Raw genomic sequence first — 22,951 nt, forward strand, 5'->3', positions numbered from 1 at the left:
CACACGCAGGTCCACACTTGTCCGTACACACGTACATCTGCCTTCAAAATCTTTACAATTGTGTCGTACACTTGGCAGTAGAAGAAGGAAACGTCTGAAGAGCTCAAGTTTGGGAACTCTGCTTACTAGAAGAAACAGTCCTGTCAGCCATGCAAGCCATGGCCATAGTGCTGTTGGGTGAGAGAGCCACGCTAACTAACCAAGAAGTCCCGACATCTAAGCCAGAGGGAGAGAGAGTTACTGAGAGAAAAGTAGAAGGAGGGAAATTGTACCTAGAGGTTCTAGTCAGATTGCTGAGGGGGACTCAGGTCTTGCCAAAAGGAAGCGTTCGGAGACGGAGTGACTAAGAATTCAGAGACAAAGCAGTGACCCCGCAATCTAAGTGACAGAAGGAAAGGGAAAGAAACCTGGAAAGACAGAACCATTCTGATGAAAGAGATATTTAAGGAATATATATATAGATCTATATATATAGATAGATAGATATATAGATATAGATATCTATATATAGATATATCTATATATAGATATCTATATCTATAGATATCTATAGATATAGATATCTATATATATATAGAAGGTATAGGGAGAAGTATAAGCTGGTTGATTTTGAAAGGAAACTAGTGCACCTCATGTTATGTTCAGTAATACAGATATAAGTAGTGAGACTTGTTAAGTTCCAAATGAACTTGCCAAAGTCCACGTGGGGGCCTTTCTAAGGAAGTCCAAAAGATCATTGCTTTCTGCGGTCCTAAAAAGTATGGGCGTGGACCAACATTAGGGTCAAGGACAAGGTAAGAAGTCAGGAGCCCTGAGTGCTAATTCTGGCTCAGATTCTACATCTATAAATGCAAGGAAATGCATTTAGATTAAGTCCTGTTTCTGAACAAATATAAGGCACCAGTGAGTTAATCAAAATACCTTCCTCCACATTATTATCAGATCTTTACCAACATGACAGGGAAGTCTTCCTTGTGTTAAGAGACAGATCCAGAGGGGCAAAGTGATTTTGCACCAGGTCACACACCTGGAAATGGAAGAGCTGGGTTTCAAATGCAAGTCTGTCCTACATTGTTTCCAACACCTGTGCTGATGCTCTGCTACGTCCCCTACCTTTTGTACATCAGCCTTCAGACTACCACTGGGGTTTAAGAAGTGAGACAGGAGAGAAGTGTAAGCTATGAGACCCCCACCTCCGTCTTCTTGCAGTCGAGGTTAGACTGCCAGGCTTACCAGACACAGCAAGTCCTCTTTGGAAAACTTCATACATTGTCTTGACATCTGAGTAGTAGTAAGATAGTGGCTCATTGCTCTTCTGGTTAGCGCCCTTCCGTGCCCCACCCTAGGACACAAGACCAAGTTGAGGCCAAGCCTGACTCTCTTGCACCCTTTCCAAACCCTTATATTGAATTGAAGAGACCATAAATCCTGAACATTGAGCTCTTTATTATTCAATTAATTTTTAAATCCCCAAATTGTAGTATCCTTATATTATAGAAACCCAGTGACTGTCACAGTTATGTTTTTGGCAATCTCCCCCAACCCCTATAGGCAGACACACATAAACATGTGGAAAGAGGAGAGATAATGGTATGGTTTTACATTGTAGAGATCACACCCAGTTTAAACATCTACCAAGCACATACTATGTGCCAACACAGTGCAACGAATACTACAGACACCAAGTGAGTTAAGACCAAATCTTTGTCCATCAACATCTCATGAGTGAGAGACTTTGGAGTGGAAGTGGGGTGAAAAGGACAAACACGCAACTACAATATTGTGATGCACGTGCTGTAATAAAGGCATACATTCTGGAAGCTGGTCATGTTACCTGTTCTGTATTAAGTAGAAAGGTGGCAAAGAAATAATACTTCATAGGGACTTAGAAGATAAGTAAGCTTTTACCAGAAAGTTATGGTTTGGTGGAGAGGAAGGAAAGAAGAACAATTCAGAATGAAGGAACAACCTGAATAAAGACACAGAGATGAAAAGACACATTGCAGAGTCTGGTGGGTGGCCTCTGACTGTCCTGTAGAGAGCAGGGTATCTGAGGAAGAGGCAGTAGCTACAGATGTGCCTAGAAAAGTCAGCTGGAACTACAGGATCAGGCCCTGATGAGGATCCTGGGGCAGCAAGATGAGCTACAACATGGTCTAACCCTCACGCAAGTTAGTCTAGAGAGGACTAGGCATCAGTAAAATAAACATTCAAAAATGTAAGTTACTACTGAGATAAGGGCTAAGGAAGGACAGGGTAACATAACACAGTGAGAGCTCTAACTTCGTCTAGAGCATCAGGGAAGATTTCCAGACGTCACATTAAGTCAAGGTGTCAACAATGGAGTTCCCTGTCTAATAAAGAAGATAGTGTCTTACTGTTTGTTTACATAGATGGACGGAGGAAGAAGGAAGAAGGAAAGATGATTCAGACTCAATGAGAAGAGATGCATTTAACTGAGATAGAGCAGGAGGGGGAATAGAAAAGTGTGTGTGTGTGTGTGTGTGTGTGTGTGTGTGTGTGTGTATGTGTGTGTGTAAGGGAGAAGATATCCAATAAAGAGACTTGTTGAGCTTGAGTGCCACTGAGATAGTCTGGAACTGGAGAGAGATCACAACTAGAAATTCAGATTTGGGTGTTGTAACATTTTAGGTACAATTCCAAGTCATGAGAGAGGAGGGATTTTTCTCAGCTGGGAGGAGTTCACAGGGTTTGGCAGACTATAATCTAGGGCCAGATCTGCCTTGTCACCTGCTTTTACAAATAAAGATTTATCAGAACCCAGTGTGCTCATTCATTTATACATTGTCTGCTACTTTCAACAGCATGAAACATATTGTCTTCATGTTACAACGACAGATTTGAGTAGTTGCAAGAGAGTCCAAGCAGCCTGCAAAGCCTGAACAATTCACTGTCTGGTCAGCACAGGTTTGCACACCCCTGCCTTAGGGAACTGAGAAAGTGAGAGTGAAACTCTAGATGAGTGGAGAAAAGTTGAGTGACAAAGACCATTTTGGAATTAGGAAGAAACCTCACTGAAAGATAGTATGAAAGGAGTTTTACGAGAAGAATTCTCAAGTCAAGTAAGAAGAAGGCTGAAGGAGAAATCATTGAAATTCAAAGTTAGGTAATGAGTGACTCAGAGGAGTTTGGGGAGATGGTCAGAGTAAAGGTCAGATCTCAGTGGGCTGAAGTTCAGGAAAGGAAATCAATAGGTTACTCTTCAAGAACTCTAGTGGGGAAAAGGAAGATTGAAAGGAGGTGGTATTGAAGGAGGAGGATCAACACAAATGAAGAGGCCAACAAAAACCATGAAAACAGCCCCCCAAAAAAGTGTTGGTGGTGGAGAGTGGATACAACTTGGAGTAAGATTCCGGGGTAGAGGAAAGAAGTTCCTGAAAAGATCAGAAGAGGTGAGCCTTATAAAGGAACAGAAATGCTCTCTTATCTGCAAAGGACTGAACATGAAAGATGATAAAAGAACATTCTGGAAGCTTTCCCTTTGCTTGGAGATGGAGGAAGCTGTATGATTTCCTGAAAGTCAGGGAATTGAGGGGAAAAATCCCACTTCAACTTCCACCAGTTATAAGACTAGATATTAACTCAAAGCCAGAATTTAACTCAAGGTTCTTTATCATTCTCAGATATTGGGTATTTCAATGAAAATGTTCTCCTACCCCCAAAGCACTGGCTCTATCATCTAGATCATAGGTCAGCAAAATTTCTCTGTAAAGTGCTAGACAGGAAAAACTTCAGGCTCTGTGGAACACACATGAACTGTTTTTCTTTTTTTTTTTTTAACATATCTTTATAAAAATGTGAAAACCATTCTTAGCTGGTTAGTTGCTCATAAATAGGCGGATTTTGCCCATGGGCTATAGTTTACGAACCCTGATCTTGATTGTTGGCTTCATAAAACCTACCTGTGGTTTCATTTTTATTACAAAGCAAAGTACGCCAGTAACTGAAGTCCAAATTCGTAGACCTTCTGGTGATCGCTAACCTAAATGGCTTACTTTCTCACCCTAGATCACTTCATCTTCCCAAGTTATCCCAAGGTCTTGAATTACACTTCGTGCTTGAGCAAACTAAAAAGAAGATTGGCGAGTTACCTCAATTCCCACTGACTGGTTGTTCAAATCCACAGGAGGCAAGACTGGCTGAGGTCTACTGACCAGCCACAGGAAGATGGCGACTCCGAAGGTCAGAATGCAGACCAGTGCCGGGGTTGGAAGTGGAGAAAACAAGAAGTTAAAGATAAAAAGCATCTTTGTGGATAGCAGCAGGAAGTTCAAGCCTTTAAAAAAAAAAAAAAAAAAAAGAGGAAAGAAAGTTAGAGGAAATGGCTGAAATTTTTACTCAATAGCTATGTTTATAAAGGGATCTCCCCCCCCCCACACACACACACAGACACATACACAGACTTCTAACCCTCCAAGAAAACAGGGCTGGCCTTTTCTAGCAGGAGAATTTCTATTACTGTTTACTTTAGCAATGTTGGAAATCATAGAATGCATTCTCCACTCCTGTGACTTGACTGTCCTCCCACAAGGACAAAGGAAGGATCAAAGGAAACAATCATTTCCTCAACAATTTTATGAAATGACTGCCTTTCTGGGGCACGTGGGTGGTTCCATCATCAAGCGTCTGCCTTTGGCTCAGGTCATGATCCCAGGGTCCTGGGATCGAGTCTCGCGTCAGGCTCCTTTCTCAGTGGGAAGCCTGCTTCTCCCTCTCCCACTCACCTTGCTTGTGTTCTCTCTCTGTCTCTCTTTCTCTGTCAAATAAATAAATAAAATCTTACAAAAAGAGAGAGAGAGAAGAAATGACTGCCCTTTCATTTTTGGCCCATGGGGCCCAGAAGAAATCCTTCTGGATCCAGGCTAAGCTGGTAGTCAGATCCAGGCTAAGATAGGTACTCTAGAGACCTCCTCTGCCCAGGCCAACCGAGCACCAGGAAGGACTGTTCCACCTGGATTTCTCTAGTATAAAGCAGAAAAGGGAACATCTGTAGAGGTGACTCAACAGAGTTTAAAAATCAAGCATTCTGCATGAAGGACATTTCCTGCTGCCCAGATGTGCCTTGCTAATTGCTTTCTTTTTTGAAGCACTGGGAGAGTCTCAGTGAGCAACATCCTGTCAGCTTGCTTTGTCCAATGTCATCTCCTCCAGAGAAACCATTTTTACTGGAGGCAACGTTGGCCAGGTTCGCAGAAAGAGTGTTGGAGAATGGACCTGACCCATGGTAGCAAGTGAACATTGAAGGTTTAGGCCAGGAAGAGATTTCAAGGATCTGACACCACAAAGGTTTTCCCCAAGCCAGCTTTTCTTGTAGTTTCCAGCGAAGTTCAGCTTTAAACTGCTCTAGTAGCTGGAACTAGTATCCGGGCAGGTCCTAGGAACTTGCTCTGGCAGAGGCCATCTCTTCCAACTCTTACCCCAAACTGCTTTCAGACTGGGCTGTTTGCATCGATCATGGAATTTAAATCCAACCAATGTCATGAAGTAGAATTTTAGAGATGAGAAAAATTGAAGCTCCCAGGGGTAATGCGACTTGTCCAAGTTCACTCACCATTTCCCACTGCTGCTTCCCCCATTGAAAGCTACAAAAACCACAGCTCCTCTTTCCTCATGAGTCTAGCTACAGAGTTCAAGGAGACTGAACCTGTCTGGAACCTTATAGACAATAGCAAAGGAAATTCAGAAGTTGTGTTTTTCAAAGTTCACTGCAGTATCCTGCAGAAAAATATCTCAGAGAGGAGGCCAAACGTTCCTACTTAAAACCTAGAGAGCAAAGTATGCCTGACAAAGAGTTTGATAAGAGCAAGATCATAGCTGCCAGAGAACTTTGGGGCAACTGCCATTAGTCGGCATCTTGAACTTTCTCCATGAAGACACATACTTCCCTCTACCCTAACAAAGGTTAGTGGGGGGCCTGGGAAATGTGTGTGGAAACTGGAACAGGACAGTCAGTCATCTTAGCATTCTTCTGCTCCCTGACAGGTTATTACCTGAACTTGGAACCGTCCCTTTCCATTTTATGGAGGAAAGCTGGACTTCCACAGACTGGGATGACTGTCCCCCACTCCTTGGTTCCTTCCACATTGTGTTTAGGAGAAGAAAAAGAAGACACAACAAAACCAAAAGCGAGGCCCCATAAGGGCTAGGTTACCTAACAATAGGAGCTACTGTGACCACCTGCCAGGATTCTGAGCCGGGAATTTTGGAATCCAGCCTCATCTGGATTAGTATGGTGAAGTGGCATGTCCAGGAGACAGAATGTGTTCAAGAGCCAGCTGTGTAGGCCTTTATTTTTCACCAGGTGGGGAACAGGGCGGCCCCAGGGGAAATTGTGAAATTGAGAGTGGGTAGCAGGCACTCAAAAGAGGAGAAACCTGCTTGGTGCTGCCCACCCTACACACTCAGCCCTTTCCCCCAGCCTGACAGTATCTTCTGATCTGGGAGTCTCTCCTCTGTCCTAATCACACCTTCAAATTAAGAGAGTCTTACCTTCACTCTCCTTCCGGTCTATGGGAATAAATTGTCACACTAAGGACTTTTGCTGTCTTCTTGCAGACGGCAGATTTACATTTTAGTAAGGGACTTTGTGGGCGCCTGGGTGGCTCAGTGGGTTAAAGCCTCTGCCTTCAGCTCAGGTCATGTTCCCAAGCTCCTGGGATCAAGTCCCACATCATGCTCTCTGCTCAGCAGGGAGCCTGCTTCCTCCTCTCTCTCTGCCTGCCTCTCTGCCTACTTATGATCTCTATCTGTCAAATAAATAAAATCTTTAAAAAAAAATAAGGGACTTTGCAAACAATGTCTTTAAAAGAGGGTCTCAAGGTGAAACTGGTGTTTGAGGGGACGGTAAGGAGGAGAGGGGTTGAGGAGCCCAGCAGGGAGCAGGAAGGGAGGGGAAGAGGGAGAGAGAACCCATGACCAGTCTAAAGGCAGCACCTGCTGTCACCCTCACTGATTGTTACCACTCGGTAATGGGAGCCCAGGATCACCAGACCATCAGATTTTTTTCTCTCTGGAAAACCTGGAACATTGAATTTTTGTGAAACCTCAGTTTTAACTATTGGCTCAGTTAGTAAGTCTGGTATGAGACAAACAGAAAGACATCTGGCTTACTTGGACCATGGTCTGTCAGTTCTTGTGCCCTCCCTTTTAGACATGTTGCAGTATACTGCTCACAAGAGTGATGAGAGGGTCTACTCTACTCTGTAACAAACAAGCGAGATATTTACAAATGTCAGGTGGGCAGTTTCAGGAGAATGAAATGCCTTGCTTACACTGGCAAGGGATTTTATTAGTAGAAGGCACTGAAGGATGTGTCTACTTGACAACTAAAATAGCTTACTCTGTTTGCAATGGCAAATTAAGTAGCTAATTCAAATAGAATCATGTACAGAATTTCAGACGGTTCCTTTCTGCTTCCCCATATTTTTTAAAATTGAGGTGAAATCCACAGAAGATAGAATTAACCATTTTTAAAATGTGCAATTCTGTAGCATTTAGTACATTCATGATGTTGTACAACCATCGCTCTAGTTAGGTCCCAAACAGTTTCACCCCAAAAGGAAACCAAGTGCCCATTAAGTACTTATTCCCTCCTCCCTGCAGCCCCTGGCAACCATTAGCTTTGTTTCTATTTGAATAATTTCTGACAAATTCTTAATATCTCATATACATGGAATCATACACTATGTGACTTTCTGTGTCTGACTTTTCTCACTAAGCATAATATTTTCAAAGTCTATCCATGTTATAGCACATGTCAGTGCTTCATTTCGTAGGGCTGAGTAAACATTCCACTGTGTGGAAAGACATTTTATTGAATCGTTCATCGGCTGATAGATATTGGGGGTGTTTTCCCCTTTTGGCTATGGTGACCAGTGCTATGAACATTTGTGTGAAGATTTTGTTCTGAATACCTATTTTCAGTTCTTTAAGGTAAACATGTAGGCGTGGAATTACTGGGTCACATGGTAATTTTACATTTAACCTTTTGAAGAACCACCAAACTGTTTTCTTTTTACATTCCCAAGAACAACACAGAGGATTCTGGTTTCTTTGTACCCCACACCAACACCTGCTATTTTCTGGGGTTTTGGGGTAATAGCTATTCTAGTAGGTATGAAATGGCACCTCACTGTGGTTTTGATTTGTATTTCCCTAATGACTAATGATGTTGAGCATCTTTTCATGGGCTTGTTGATCATTTGTATTTCGTTTCTGTGAAGAAATATCTGTTAGAGCCCTTTACTCATGTTTAAATTGGAAGGTTTATCTTTTTGTTGTTGAGTTGTAGGAGCTCTTTATATATTCTGGATACTAGTCCCTTATCAGATACATAATCTGCAGATATTTTCTCCCATCCTATAGTGATCTTTTTACTATCTTGATAGCCTTTTTAACACATACATACATTTTGAACCTTCTGATGCTAGTGTCAGGATTTGCAACCATGCATCATGTCACTCTCTCACTGTTCAGTTGGGAGAAGCTGAGGGCCCAAGAGATGGTAAAACCTTTGGGTTCCACCACTGCTGGATTAGGAAGCTCTGGTTGGCATTCTAAACTCTAGACTCTATTAACACTTCTGGATACACTCAAGTAAATGAGAAGAAAAGCCACTGTCTCTTTTGTCACGTGTCTTATGTCACTCAGCTACAGTTCTGGTTTGGGCATTTCACAGAGCCTCCAGCAAACAGTTGATGTGGTGGCGTTTCCTCCTCCTGCCATGTTGCTATTTGGGAAAGAATGGGGTAGGGAAAGTGCAATGGTGGTAAAGCTGTGTTACACTGTACATGGGAGCTCCTGTTCCAGGTCATCTAAGGATGGTTGTGCAGGCCACACTGCACATTATGATGGCCCCAGGTGGAAAACCTCCTCTGCTTTTTAATATGATGGTAGAGACATGCCATAGCCCCATACACCAGAATGTCCCTTTGTCCCAGTCCTTCCCCTGGAAGGATGCAGTCAGTCATCTCCTAGCTCCCAACACATTTAATTCCCAAGCTAGCTGAAGGATACTTTCTGCTTTAACCCCTGCTTGCCAGCTCCCAGGACGAGCCTCAGTGCCTAGGTTTGGATCACTCCATATTCAGCTCTGACTTCTGCTCCTCTGAGGATCTGGGCCACCATTTCTTCATTAAGTCTCATTTTCTTTGAATGAAGTCCTTACATAGACCCTTCTACTACTCTAGTTTTTGGTCAACTATGTTTATTGCTCTGAAGCTTTCAGGCTATCCCTTTAGCCTGCAAACAATGCTTGTCTTGTAGTTCCTTTCCTTGGAAAGATTTTATTTCTCCTACATGTATTCAGCTCTCTAACCATAAGTCAATTCCCTTAGAGCCTCTGTGTTTGCTCTTCCCTTTATCTGAAACTCTGTTCCCCAGATCTGAAATGGTTGTGTGTTACAGGCAGGTTGGGCCTCAACTGAAATGTCACTTCTTCAGAGACTCTCTCTGATTGCCCTATTTGATATGGTCCTTTCCACTCCAATCACTGTCACAGAATCTTGTTTTCTCTTCTCCACGACACTGTTCGCTATCTGAAATACACCAGCTCCCTTATCGTCTGTTGCCTTTACTGAACCGATGTTCTAATCAGAACAGGGATTTTGTTTTGTTCACCTGTGTCTCCAATGCCTACACCATGACTGGCACATAGTTTGCTTTCAATCAGCAGTTGTTGAAAAAAAAAATTACCAGTTTTCTGGTTCAGAATTGTCTGTCTTAAATACTCTCTCTGTTAATCCCTTAGTTATTCCCTTAGTAAAACTCCCATTCCTAAGCTCCCAAACCTTATATCATTCAAAGTCACTCTGGCCAATCTTGAGATGGGCACTCCCAAATCAATATTTACCACAGCACTGGGTTAGGGAAGGAAGAGGGTGAAAAGGAAGTATTTCTAACACGTATCAAGGACTACTCAGGAGGAGTATAATCCTCTGAGCTTGAAAGAAAACACAGGACGAATCTTATCAAATGAAGCCATCTACAATAGTGAGCAGGAAATCCAGCCTAGAAATAAATAATTATGGTTACCCTAGGCTTCTGGAATTCAAAGAACAGTAAGGCAAATTATCTTCATTTTTAGGCCTGAAGAATTCATTATTTTCTGTGCAAAAATGAGACATAAATTTCAATTATGAGCTTTTGGGGGGGGGGAAATCTACCTTCTAGTTATCCTAATTTGGATTTAATTGGTTTCTCTGTCCCCTTGCATGTATGGGCTCAGTCTGTGGTGATAGAGAGCTCATTAAAAGAGAGACCAGAGTCCCCAGGTTCTTATACTCAGCTGGCTAACACATTCTTCTGTACCGAATGACTTGCTTTCTCTTAGAGACTAGGTTCCAAGGCTTCACAACTCCTAATGACTCCAAAGGGGCCTCTGTGTGATTTAGAAGGCTGTATATGAAAGTCTGGCCTTCTTCGTTGGGTCCTAAGTCACCAACCCAGCCCCCTAAATTCCTGCCGCCCTCGACTTAGGAAGCCTCCCTCTCAGATCTTAACCACATCATCAATATTTCTAGACAAATTCCAAAGTAATGGCAAAAGATCAACATTACAAACTGGCAGTCTTATGAAAATAGCCTTTTCCTTAATGAATGCAACAAACATGAAACAGATAGACATTCCATTTTAAGACCCTTCACCCAATTTCCTCAGACCCTGGGACTAAGGGCTTTTCACTTTTTCTTGCACCAGTTTACTCTTCTGCATCAAATGTAGTTTTCTTCAATTAAGGAATAAAAGATAACATAATTTGAAATTATGATCCATTTCACAAAACTTTAACAGAGAAAACCTGGATATGGAAAAACATTGACTCCTAAAAAAAAAAGGCAAGTCTTAACTCCTCATGCCATTTAAAGTGATGCAGCCACTCTGGAAAACAGTATGGAAGTTCCTTAAAAAGTTGAAAATAGAGCAACCCTACGACCCAGCAATTGCACTACTGGGTATTTACCCTAAAGATACAAATGTAGTGATCCGAAGGGGCATGTGCACCCAAATGTTTATAGCAGCAATGTCTACAGTAGCCAAACTATGGGAAGTACCTAGATGTTCATCAACAGATGAATGGATAAGGAAGGTGTGGTATATATATACAATGGAATACTATTCAACCATCAAAAAACAAAACCTTGCTATTTGCAGTGACGTGGTTGGAACTAGAGGGTATTATGCTGAGTGAAATAAGTCAATCAGAGAAAGACAATTATCATATGATCTCTCTGATATGAGGAATTTGAGAGGCAGGGCAGGGGTAGGGGGAAGGGAGAGAAAAAATGAAACAAGATGGGACCGGGGAGGGAGACAAACCATAAGAGACTCTTAATCTCAGGAAATAAACTGAGGGTTGGTGGGGGTTCAAGGGGGAGGGATAGGGTGGCTGGGTGATGGACATTGGGGAGAGTATGTGCTATGGTGAGCACTGTAAATTGTGTAAGACTGATGATTTACAGATTTGTACCCTTGAAGCAAATAACACATTATGTGTTAATAAAAAATAAATAAAATAGAATAAAATGATGCAAAGTTCAAAAGGTTCAGCATTCAGTTCTATCCAAAATAAAATATGTTGTCATATTTCCAATTTTAAAAAAACAGCTGAGAGGGAAATCCTAAAAACCCTCTAAGGAAAGAAGAGGCAATTAGAAGCCATGAAATAATCCAGTAAGGTGACCAGTTAACAAAGCAGTAGCCAGAAAGTCAATAGCTTTCCTTGATTTCATGCAAATAACTAATTCAAAAATAATGGGGGAAAACGTCATTCACAGTAGCATATTAATAAATGTGTAGACTCGTTTTAAAAAGTTCAGATCCGAGGGACATAATAAGTTTTGAAAATCGCAAATCATGCTCCAAATAGTCAAGGGGACTCCATATTCCTAAATGTACCCAAACATTTAATGCAACTTTAATAAAGACCAAAGGGAATGATTTGGGAATTAAAAAGTGAATTCTAAGGTTCACCCAGAAAAACAAAGCTCATTATAAAGAGTCAGAAAATTTTTGAAAAATAATAGGAATTGGGGGTAGGGACAGAGTTAAACATTACCAAATTTGCTTCTATTGAGCTAGAGAAGTTTTCCACTGGTCGTGAATAGATAAAACTAGGTAACAAAATAAGCCTGAAACTCCCAGTAGATATATTATCATACACTAAACTGCATTTCCAATAAGGACAGATTTTTTTTTCACTTAAATAAAAGTATCAAGACAACTGGCTAGCCATTCAGAGAGAAGACATAAAGTGGATTACTACTGTCTTATTCCTACAATAAAAATAAGTTCGGGATGGATCAAAGACTTAAATATAAAACAATGACAACCCTAAGAGTATTGGGGGAAATTTTTTTATAATCCTGACGTGAGAAAGATTCAAGACAGCACAAAACCTAGGAGCGATAAATGGAAACACTGGCAAGTTTGAGCCATAAAATTTTTAAAAAATATTTGCCCTGCAAGAAAAATACCAGAGACAAAGATAAACTGGGGCAAGTATCAAATACTTTGCCCGTCTAAAGAGCTCATTTCCTCAATAAGGAAAACTCTGAAGTCAATGAAAACCAAAACACAACACAATAAAAAAAAAAAGCAAAGGTCGTGACTAGAATATTCACAGCGAAAACAGATTGTGGTCAGAGACGCTCTCGGTGGTGACCGGAAGGACAAGAGGAGGCCGAGGGAAGCTACCCCCCTCCCCCCATTTCTTTCTTGAGTGCCTTTTAAGGGCTGCCTCTGGCATATGGAGGTGGCCCTTGGAGCCCCACAGCAGGATTTCAGCCTGTGTCGAAGTCCCACTCCCTCATCTTTGCAAGTAGTTTTAAAAGTTGCAAATTTAAAGGAAAGGTCTTTTCCCCACCCATGAGATTGGCAATGAGGAAATCGTGTAAAATGCACTCTTAATCAGGGAAATGTAAATTTGGTGCAGCCCCTTAGAGATGAGCCCGTTGCCTTCTACCACAATTTAAAATGTGTGCCCTTTGGCCTAATGACCTTCCAGTAACTTATCCTGTAGAAAAACATCAGTTTAGGGGCACCTGGGTGGCTCAGTCAGTTAAGCAGCTGCCTTCACCTTAGGTCATGATCCCAGAGTCCTGGGATCGAGTCCTGCATCGGGGTCCCTGATCAGTGGAGAGAGCCTGCGTCTCTCTCTCCCTCTGCCTGCCGCCCTGCCTACTTGTGCTCTCTCTCTGTGTCAAATAAATAAATAAATAAATACATCTTAAAAAACAAAATTAAAACAAACAAATAAACAAAAAAAATCAGTGAGTATTTTAGTATTCACTAAAATATATCACAAATGGCTGTATAAGGTATTGGTTCGGGGTGGGGCTCTGAGTCAGCGTACTTGGGTTCATACCCTGTGTGATCAGCTTCTTTGTGACCTGGGTTAGATAACCTCTATGTGGTTTCTTGTTTGCAGACTAACAATGATAATATCTTCCTCAGGACTAAATGAGTTAATGCGCCTGTAAAGTACTTAGAAGAGTGCCTGGTGTATAGGCCCAGACATTTGGTCTTACGTTCATTGTCATTACCTCTATAGGATTGCTTATAATGCCAGAGACCAGGAAAGCCTCCCTTGGTAGACTAGCCACATAAATAATAGCATGTCTACACAGTGGCACTCTTGGCAGGCAATAAGAATAAAGCAGATTTGCTTTATTCTTATCAGTGTGTACTGATGTGGAAAGAGCTCTATGATAAATCGCCAAACAGAAAACAAAAAACCACTTGGACAAATGTGTATGTTTTTATGTTTCTGGAAGTATATTCCTCATAGGAAAGGACAGATGGAAGAGGAGAAATCATTAATGGATTTTCCAGAAAGTTTCAAGTATTCAATCATTCACCCAAAGATATTTAAGGGCTTGACTGTATATTGGCATCGTTCCAGGTGCTGGGGATCTCCCAGTGAAAACCCTATTTTCGTATTTTATTGGTGAGTTTGGTAACAAGTCTGAACAATTATGAGCTTATATAGTATATAGTAGTTTTAAAAAAATAGAATCAGGAAAGAGGATTGTGGACAGCAGGGGGGTAAGGTTTCAAGTAGGTCTTATTGAGAAGATAACTTGAGACTATACACGGTTTAATCTGAAATATGCATGCTTTAAAAAAAAAATGAACATAAAAACCAATAACTCCAAATCACCTCACCTCTGACCGAGGCAGCTGACTTAGAAAGTTTCGCCACCTTGGCTGGCGGCATTTCGTGTGAATGCACCCGAGAACACAGCCTCAGCCCCGTTTCTGCAAGTGCAGCCTTCCCACCACCAAAGCCACACTCAACACACGTGGCCTTTTCGTGTGCTCGCATTGTGTGCAATGCTCTCAGCCACAGAGCAAGCCGGTTTGGACAGCAGCTCTGGGCGTGGGTTTTCATTCATTTCTTTAGCAGTTAAAGAGCTAGAGCAAAGGTAAATGTTGGGTCACCGGGGCAAACAGGGCCCCAAAGGGCATCTTTCGACACTTACTGCATGGAGCCGAGAAGAGAGGCTGCCATAAGGGGGCACCCTACGTGCTCAGGCAGGCCGCTGCCCGCATTAGCCTTCTCCAGCAAAGCAGTGCCAAGCTACTGGGCACAGCACCATCCCTGTCCATCTGGGGCCTGGCACCCAGGCCGCTCTGAGGTATACACACTAGGCAATGTCCCCAGACAGATGAGAAAGGACCCCCTTATCTCCACAGGATCATGCACGACAGGGCAGGGAGATCTCTTAAAACCCAGAGGGTAACTGAGCCGTCATTTCCACACCATGGAAAGATTCCATGAGTGCTTCAATAAAACAAGAAAACTTTCTCAAGATCACACATCTTGCTCTCCCCAGGCCAATGGCTAGGCCATACCCAACAACTCCAATGTGTAAGGCAGCTGGCAGGGAGACGGGAAAGGGCTAGGCTTGAAACGGGATTCCTGCAGGCAAGCATACCATAAACCATGAGGTCTTTGGCGTATACGCATCAGTAAGATCTTTGCTGCTGAACCCCACGGGGGAAGCTCCAGGAACCAGAGCTCAGGAGGGTTGTACAAATCATCAGAGCAGCATCGGTTCCATCCTTGGGTTTGGGAAGCTCCCTGTGACTCCGTGGACACCTTGGCCATGGGGGTTCCCAGGCAGAGGCTGCCTTAGCCTTCAAATTCTACTGCACCCAACATGGTGCCCGAGGTACAGTGGGAAATCCACCAGGTGCCAGGGAGTCACTTTCCCTGTTCGTTCACCAGTGGCACAAGCTCAGAGAAGGGAAGTGGGGAGAGGTATCTGTTGAAGGAAACGGTTGCGGAATTCAGTCTCGTGGTGACATGATGTGCTCCTATCCACGGGGGGGGGGGGGGGCATAGGTGGCTGACCCCTCCCCAGAAATGCCACGGCCAGAAGCTTCGTGCCCTGGCATGGGGAACCCTACACATCTCGACCTGAATGAGCTCAAGGGCCACTGATTCTGTAAGCATTAGCATATACTACGTACCAGGCGGTATGTTCAGCACGGGGAAAGCACACTCAGACTTTGTAGTCTACTAAGAGCTAAAGCCAATTCCCCAGCTTGTAAACAAATGCACCATGTCCTATACCCCAGACTTGGGAGCATCTGGTGGACTGGAGAAGTATGTGTGACAAGAGATATATTGACTCTCTGTATTTTATTTATAAATTTACACATTTTAATAAGGCAAACAAAGGTCTTAGGCCAACTGTGCGCCCAGCATTCTGCCATGTACAGAGGGACAAACACTTAGAAGATATACCTCTTGTTCTCTGGGGACTTATGGGTCTGTTGAACACTGAGAACCATTCTAGAAGGATTCAGCAAGTGGGGCTAGCTAATAAATCTGAAGGAGGGAGAGCCTAGTGTCAACTGGAGTAGATGAAGGGGGCTGTATGGAACACTAGACTCTTAAGGATGTGTGGGTTTTGATCCTGGCGTTATTGCCAACAGTCTCATTTCCAAGGTCAGTTAAGGAGGATGACCCCACCAATTAAGCCAATGGCTGTTAAGTCCCCAACTCTGATTCTAACCAGAGTCTCTGTGACCAAACCATCTTTTTCAACTGTTACCTGCAACTCTCCATCTTTTTTTTTTTTTTTTAATGGAGAGACAAGTTACCACAGTAGGCCAGGTAAATTTAAGTGGAACATGGAGGGGAGGGGACCACCAGATGTGGGGGGAGAGGTAGAGTATGGCTCGAGGCAGTAACATGGGACAAGCATCCTATTTGGGAAAGGGAAACAGTAAAGGGCTGTTGCTGCTGGAGGCAGAGAATCGATCTCTGGTTGAAAGGGTGTAGGGGTGGAAAAGCCTCCAAGAAGGTTGGGGGAGACAACCAGACCCGGGCCTGGTAGAGACACTCTTTGATGGAAGTCATTTCAGCTCACAAACACCAGCAAGGCTTGTGGTGCCAGGCCTTGCAGTCGAGCTGAGTGGTATTTAAGAAAAAATCCTCATTACATCAAATACCCCGAAAGCCTCTTAACTCAGTCCATGAAGATGGCATAGGACAGCTGAGCCACCCATAGCCTGGTGGCCTGCTTTGACAAATCCCACCAGATCTCAGATCGACACAGTCCCCCTGGATCTACCATGGGGCTTCCAGAAAACCACGGCCCAGCAGCCCTACTCTGAGGAAAACCTTGCCTCAGGAAGCACCCCCAAAGGCTTCCCAAGTTTATTGCTGACCAAGTGGATGATGGGACAAGTGGGGTCAGGAGAATCAGTCCCAGAAGTCCGCTGGACTTGATAAGAGAGCTTGTAAAGAGATAGTGTGGACAAAGTGCTAGGCCCCTGTCACCCATGCAGGCTAAAAGCCCTGATGTGCCATGTTGTGAGAGAGGCCTTCCTGCTCCGGCTCCTGCAGAGTCAGCCCTCCTGCTACCTGGTCTGCCAGTGGTCAGGGGTCACTGGAGTCAAAGTGCAAACAATTAGCTTTATTGCCAACGGTCTCACTTCCAGGAGCCAACTTTCAAGGTCATTGATTGTTTGGGCGCTGGAACAATGTTCCACCACTCATGTGGCCCAGGGGATAGTTACATAATGTCACTGAGCGCCCGTTTGCCTCAACTGCACACAAGAAGAGACAGGTGACAGTTCCTACTTAAAAGGGATGCTGTCCACTCTCCCCTCAAGTGCGCTGCTGGGTACACGGGACGTCCTTGGGAAGACTGGCTCCTTTCCCCCTCCCACTTTCCCCAGTGTCTGACTCCTTGTCAAGTATCAGATGTTCTGTCCTGAGGCTTCCTGAAAGAGAAGTGATGATCATGACCTTCATTCTATAACTGCCCTCCAACTTACAAGCAAAGGTTTTAACAACTTCCCATTTCTATTTAAATGAGGATTTCTTATTGGAGAGGGCACCGCGTAGCCCTGAATTCTGACCCAGCTCTCTCCTCCAACCCTAGCCCACCCCTGTATCCTGTCTTGCAGAGACTCACAAACTCGCACCTCATAGGGCAGACTGACCCACGGAGACCCAGAGATCAGCTACCAGCTCCCCCATAGAGGGACGAAACCATGACCTGGCTGCAGCCGTACCGGGCTGCTTGACCTTCCAAACTCCACAACTCATGTATTTATTCGAAAGACATGGATTAAGAGCCTAAGACATGTCAGGCCCTAGGTTTCCAGGGGAAGAGTGAGTGAGAGAGTCCTCTTTTGACTCAGATGCCTGGTTGCCTAGGGGAGAGAAAGCCCTGCATGCATTTACAGCAGAGTGGGACAAGAATGATGCTGGCCGACTCGGGGCTGCTGGGGACAGGTCATCACACCTGAGAATCACCTCGGGTTGCACACCCAGTGAGGGTCAGTGCACCTGCTGGCCAATAATAGGAGACCGGCGGGAGCACAACCCTCATTCCTGGTTTCTCACCCGCTGCTGAATCCTGGTCTGAGATCACCTGTCTAGCGGTAGGACGATTTTGCCCCCCAGGCGCAATTCATATAACATCATTCAAAGTGAACAATTCAGTGGCATTTAGTACATTCACACTGTTGTGCAACCACCACTTCTGTCTAGTCCCCAAACACTTCTGTCACACCCGAAGGAAAGCCTGTGCCCATTAAGCACTCATTCCACATTCCTCACCCGACCCTGGCACCACCCGTCTGCTAAGGATTTGAAGTGGGAGGGTTCTTAAAAGAGAGGTTTCTCCCAGCTTCTATTTCTTTGGTCAAGGCACTAAACTAGACTCACCTGGAATTTTTTTCTTTTCTTTTCTTTTCTTTTTTTTTTTTTTAAGATTTATTTATTTATTTGTATGTGTGTGTGTGAGAGAGAGAGAGAGAGAGCACAAGCAGACTGGACGCAGGGCTCCATCCTACAACCTTGAAATCACGACCTGAGCTGAAACAAGAGCAGGCCCTCAGGCGACCGAGCCACCCAAGCACCTCTAGACTCATCTGGAATGGAGACAAATTTGCCTCCGTCACCACAGGAGCCAGAGTTCAAATTCCAGTTTCAACCTTTTCAGAGCGTGTCCAGTTTCTTTACGGCTAAGCCTCAGTTTCCCCATCTGTGAAACAACGAACCTATTTTGCAGGACTGTTTAGAAGATTCAAAGATAAATTCCACCCCCCACCCCCCCCCCAAAAAAAGTCCTAGCACTGCCCCACAGAAAATAGTGAATGAATGGAAGCGGTCATATTTGCAGCTCTAGAAAAATGTCTCCACCTGAAAGTACTCACATATAGGTGAACTCAGTATCTTCCTAGGTCCCCACGTAGGAAAATCTTTGTACAAATGCGATTTTCCAGCAAATCTGAAGAAAAACTAACTCCGCACAGGAGTGGGTGCAGCCCGGTTTCCAGTAGCACACAGACTACACCTTGGATCTCTGTTTGACCTTGGAAAGGTCCTTTGCTTCTCCGAGCCTCCTTAGCTGTAACATGGTGAAACCATCCACATCATAAGCTTGTCTTAAGGAAACGTTAAGAGCAGCTCTTAGGAGCTGGTGCTGACCATGGCTCCACCTTCCACCTTTCCTTTCCTTCTCGGACCCCGAGCCTCCCTGTAGAATCTGCGGCCCCCACTGTGTGTTTAGCACTTAAGCATTCGATGATACTCTGATGTTCTAGTCAGTGCTTTTGCCCTTGAAGAGTTAGAATATAGCCTGGGAGAGAAGACTACTTTACGTCAGGACCTAGAGAAACACCTGGCTGAAACATTTTGTTTGGACTGGAGAGAGAGAGAGAGAGAGAGAGAGAGAGTTTAAATTAAGTTGGAATGTGTTTACCTGGGGGTACACCTACCTTGCATTTTGCTAGAACCCCGACCTTGCGCCTTATTACATATCATCTATTTAACTCTTTAATCTGCCTGTTTTATAAGTATTTGTGGCCTTTGTTTTTTGTTCTCTTCATTGTGCCAAGCACACAAGGGATGCCTACAAGAATTTTTACTTGCCTCTTCCAAGACTATTCTGTGTTCATCTCAAATACTTATCAACTGGAGGGGACCCTGACAGAGTTACTCTCATGCTGGAATAGAGAGGGAGGACTCAAGTGAAACCAATTATTCCATTAATTTTTTTTTTTTTTTTACTAAATCAATCTTTTTAAAAATTAAATGTTACTACTTGGAAGACTCTGCTGCTGATGGAAAATATCAGTCACCTACATGTTAGAGCTACAGATTCAATCTTCCTTTTCGAACCACCAAGCAGATTAATGCCCACGCAAGGTAAGAAGCCCCAACCAGGGAGTTCCTTCCTCCAGCTCACTCTTTGAGGGTCCTTGAAGTCCACCTGAGATTCAACTTGTGGCTCTACCCATGAAACAGAGTTAAGTTCATCCAGAAACCATCTATCTCCACTCATTCATTACCTCTCTCCACAGAAGGAGTCAACGTTCACAATGAAAATTGAAGAAGTCTCTCGTGTAGTCCTCCTCCCCCAAGAGAGGCAGAAGAAGAAAAGAAAATTCAATCCACCCCCCCCAATTCCTCCTTCCCTTCGTGCCTCCTGGTAAGGAAGGTTTAAAGGTGTCCCTTAGAGATCTGAGAGAAAGAGAGAGAGAGAAAGAGAGAGCGCGCTGACACGTGCCAGGGACCCGGCAGGCTCTGGATGGGCTGAAGCTGGGGGTGAGGGTGCCCCTTCAGCCTCTGCCCCATGCTCACCAGACCTCTTGCTAAATACCCCCCCCCCACCCAGGACGCTCCCCTTACCCTGCGAGGGGGGTGCATTTCTCAGAGCTTCCTCCGAATGGGGTTTCCTGGCTCCGGGTTGTTCCTGGCACAGAATCCCTGGCCCTCTTCCCTCAGCCCCGGTTCCTCCAGGGACTGGCTGGCTTCAGAGCATCCCGGCGGGCAGGAGGCCACGGCTCCGAGTGTCCCCCACGGTGCCCTGCCTGAGCTGTCCCGAGTCAGGCCATGGCCGGGCTTTCTAACGTGCTCAGGGACCTCACTTCCTGGTTTTTCTCTCACAACTGAAAGTGGAAGCTCTTCTGGCCAGGAGGAGAGCAGCCGCCCAAGCTGCCCTGGCTCTTTTTCAAAGCCTAACCCCGAGCCCTAGGGCTGAAACAATAGCCTGCTGGCAGCCCACAGTCACCTTTTGCTCCGGGGTCTGACTACCCTGAAACCAAGACAGAGCAAGCAAACAAACTACACGACTGGAGGAGCCCCAAGCAGACGGCCTGCGCCAGGAAGGGGACACGGCTCGCGCCCCCCCCCCCGCCCCCCACTCCCAGGGCAGGGAGCGCAGCCCTCACATCCCTCCCGATGCTGGGGCACCTGGCCCGGGGTCACCCTCCTCCAACCCCTGCGCCTCCCCACCCCCACCTGCCTCAGTCCCCAGGCACTTCCAATAAAGTCAACAAAACAAGCAAGTCAGGAACCACGGGACACGGGACACGGACGGAGAGGCTGTGTTCTCTTCCTCTGACCCACCAGCTCATCCCTCTCATACCTCAAAATATAAACCACAAATCAAGTCCGCTGCCTCTCTCACCTCCCCAAATTAAAAACTGGGACCTTCTGAAAGGAAGGCAAGAAGCATGTACACCACGCCCTGTCTGACTGACCCCGCATCTTGCAGCTTCTGGAAAACCCACCATACCCGCGTGAGCCGGTAACAGGAAAAGGCAAATCGCTTCTTAGTGTTACTACGAAAATTGTTCTGAGGAAGGGTCCTGGAGATTGGTCTACAGGAGATCAGGACCTGCAAGAGTCTCGCCGGACTTGCCTAAGGCTGGGACCACAGAAGGGCACGAGAGCTTCTTAAATTTGGAGGCAGAAATCATGAGTTCTTTTGCTCCCACCTACCCCCCATAACCAACACCCCAGAATTAAGCAACACTTTCTCCAGCCTTAGTCACTTCAAAAAGGCTTATGTTAAGTTCAGCATGGACCTGGCCCTTTAGCAGAGCTAGGTTAGGACTCGTTCTCTCTACAGGGAGGAGGTCCTAAACACCTCCAAACTGCAAAAAAAAAAAAAAGAAAAAAAAGCCAGGGTGAGCTATGTTGCAATCTTGGAGATGGCAGCTGATCCCTTGGCCTCACAGGAGCCCACTTTAGACATGGAAGAAAGACCAAGTATGGGAAGAGGTGGTTAGCCACCCTGCCAATCTATCTCCTGGGTCATCTCACAGTTGGAGGGACCTTGGCTTTGCTTACTTTCGGGAGCTCATTCCTTTAAGAAGCAGCTCCCTCCAGTAGAGAGCAGACGAGGTGTCAGGTTTCAGCTATTCTAACACCCCGAGTGCTGGCTTCTTTTACCAGCTAAATGAAGAGCTTGGAATGAGAGGAGCTTTTCCCTTTTTTTCCTATCTTCCTTCAGGATTAGATGTCCAAGTTCAGAAGTGCCTCAGTCATTTAAAAAGTCCAGCTGGAGTTGCATTCCTATTCTATGCTAGGTGCACATAAGTGACACTCCCAAGATTTCTGGAAATAATGGAAGATTTTGGAAACACACGAGAATTCTGCATTAGGCGGCAGCAGCCTAGAGGGACAGGCTGATCGGGACTCTAATCTCAGCGGCACCACCTCCTAGGTAGGTAGCCCAGGGCATGCTGTTGAACAGCCCCAAAGCCCTTTATTCACCTGTGATACGGAGACAATACCACCTGCCTCACAGAAGGTGGCAGGTGGATGAGGAAACTCAGATCACACAGTCACACACCTAGTACAGACTCCAGCTCCCGAGACAGTGTCCACTAAGGGTTCTCTTCCCCTAGTCCCTTCCAAACGGGATTTGCTGCCATCAGCAGCCCGGGCGGATAGCCTTTGTAACCATCCTGACAGAGGAAATTTTGAATGAAAGATGGAGACAGGCAGCTTGGTTCTGCCTCTAACCCTTAGTTAAGGCTTTTAACTCTGTGTTAGTTTCCATTTAGTGAAATTAACAACTTTCTCTCCCAGACCTGCCCCTGCCAGCTTCCACATAGCCTTGCTGTCTCCAACCCCTTTCCAACTGGTTTCTCCTTTGCCTCCACGCAGGTCAGCTGAGGTTACTACTTAACCAAGTGTAATCTCACGTTGGAAAAGAGCCCTTAGACCAAGAAGAGACCTGCATCTCACCTTCCCACCCCCTGTCCTTAACTGTCCCATAAATGTATAAACTTTAGAGTAGGGAGCGTTACTGCAGCTTACCTTGTAAGAACACGTTCACTTGCTGCGTCCAGAAAATGCCCCCTCACAGCTGGCTGCACTGGTTCATTCAGACACCTCTGCCCCTTCCACAGCTCCTGCAACAAGGCCACATCTGAAGCCAATGCGTCCCGTCCCAAGAGTGACCCACAAGCTTCCCTGGAACCTTTGAACCTATTGCGATAGAGGTTCAAAGGTAGAAGTTACCTGTTCAAACACATTGGAGTAACCTCCAACAGCTACAGGCATAGAATTTGGTAAAAGGTTAAAACCCAGATCATTATGCAAGGGTTGAGGAGGAAGAAGAAGAAAAAAGACAACCCTCTGCTCTGAAAGCTGATGTTTAGCAACTAAAAC

General features: G+C 44.9%; 1 protein-coding gene across 3 annotated transcripts in view; it reads right to left on the bottom strand.

Annotated features, from left to right (window-relative positions):
- ACSL5 (acyl-CoA synthetase long chain family member 5) overlaps window positions 1-22,738 on the bottom strand; it is a 41,931-nt gene extending 19,193 nt beyond the window's left edge. Inside the window, exons 1-3 of one of the 3 annotated variants that reach the window (XM_080822355.1) lie at window positions 22,598-22,738; window positions 4,113-4,297; window positions 1,234-1,342 (exon numbers count right to left, since the gene is read on the bottom strand). In XM_080822355.1, coding sequence (XP_080678481.1) covers window positions 1,234-1,342; window positions 4,113-4,268 — 265 coding nt within the window. In that variant the 5' untranslated portion in view covers window positions 4,269-4,297; window positions 22,598-22,738. Of the gene's footprint in view, window positions 1-1,233; window positions 1,343-4,112; window positions 4,298-7,131; window positions 7,217-20,176; window positions 20,421-22,597 lie in introns of those variants that run through there. The other 2 variants (XM_080822356.1, XM_080822357.1) reach the window with 2 other exon arrangements.
- Between the last annotated feature and the right edge of the window lie 213 nt (window positions 22,739-22,951).

The sequence above is a fragment of the Martes martes genome, assembly GCF_963455335.1.
Source record: "Martes martes genome assembly, chromosome: 14".
Lineage (NCBI taxonomy): Eukaryota > Metazoa > Chordata > Mammalia > Carnivora > Mustelidae > Martes > Martes martes.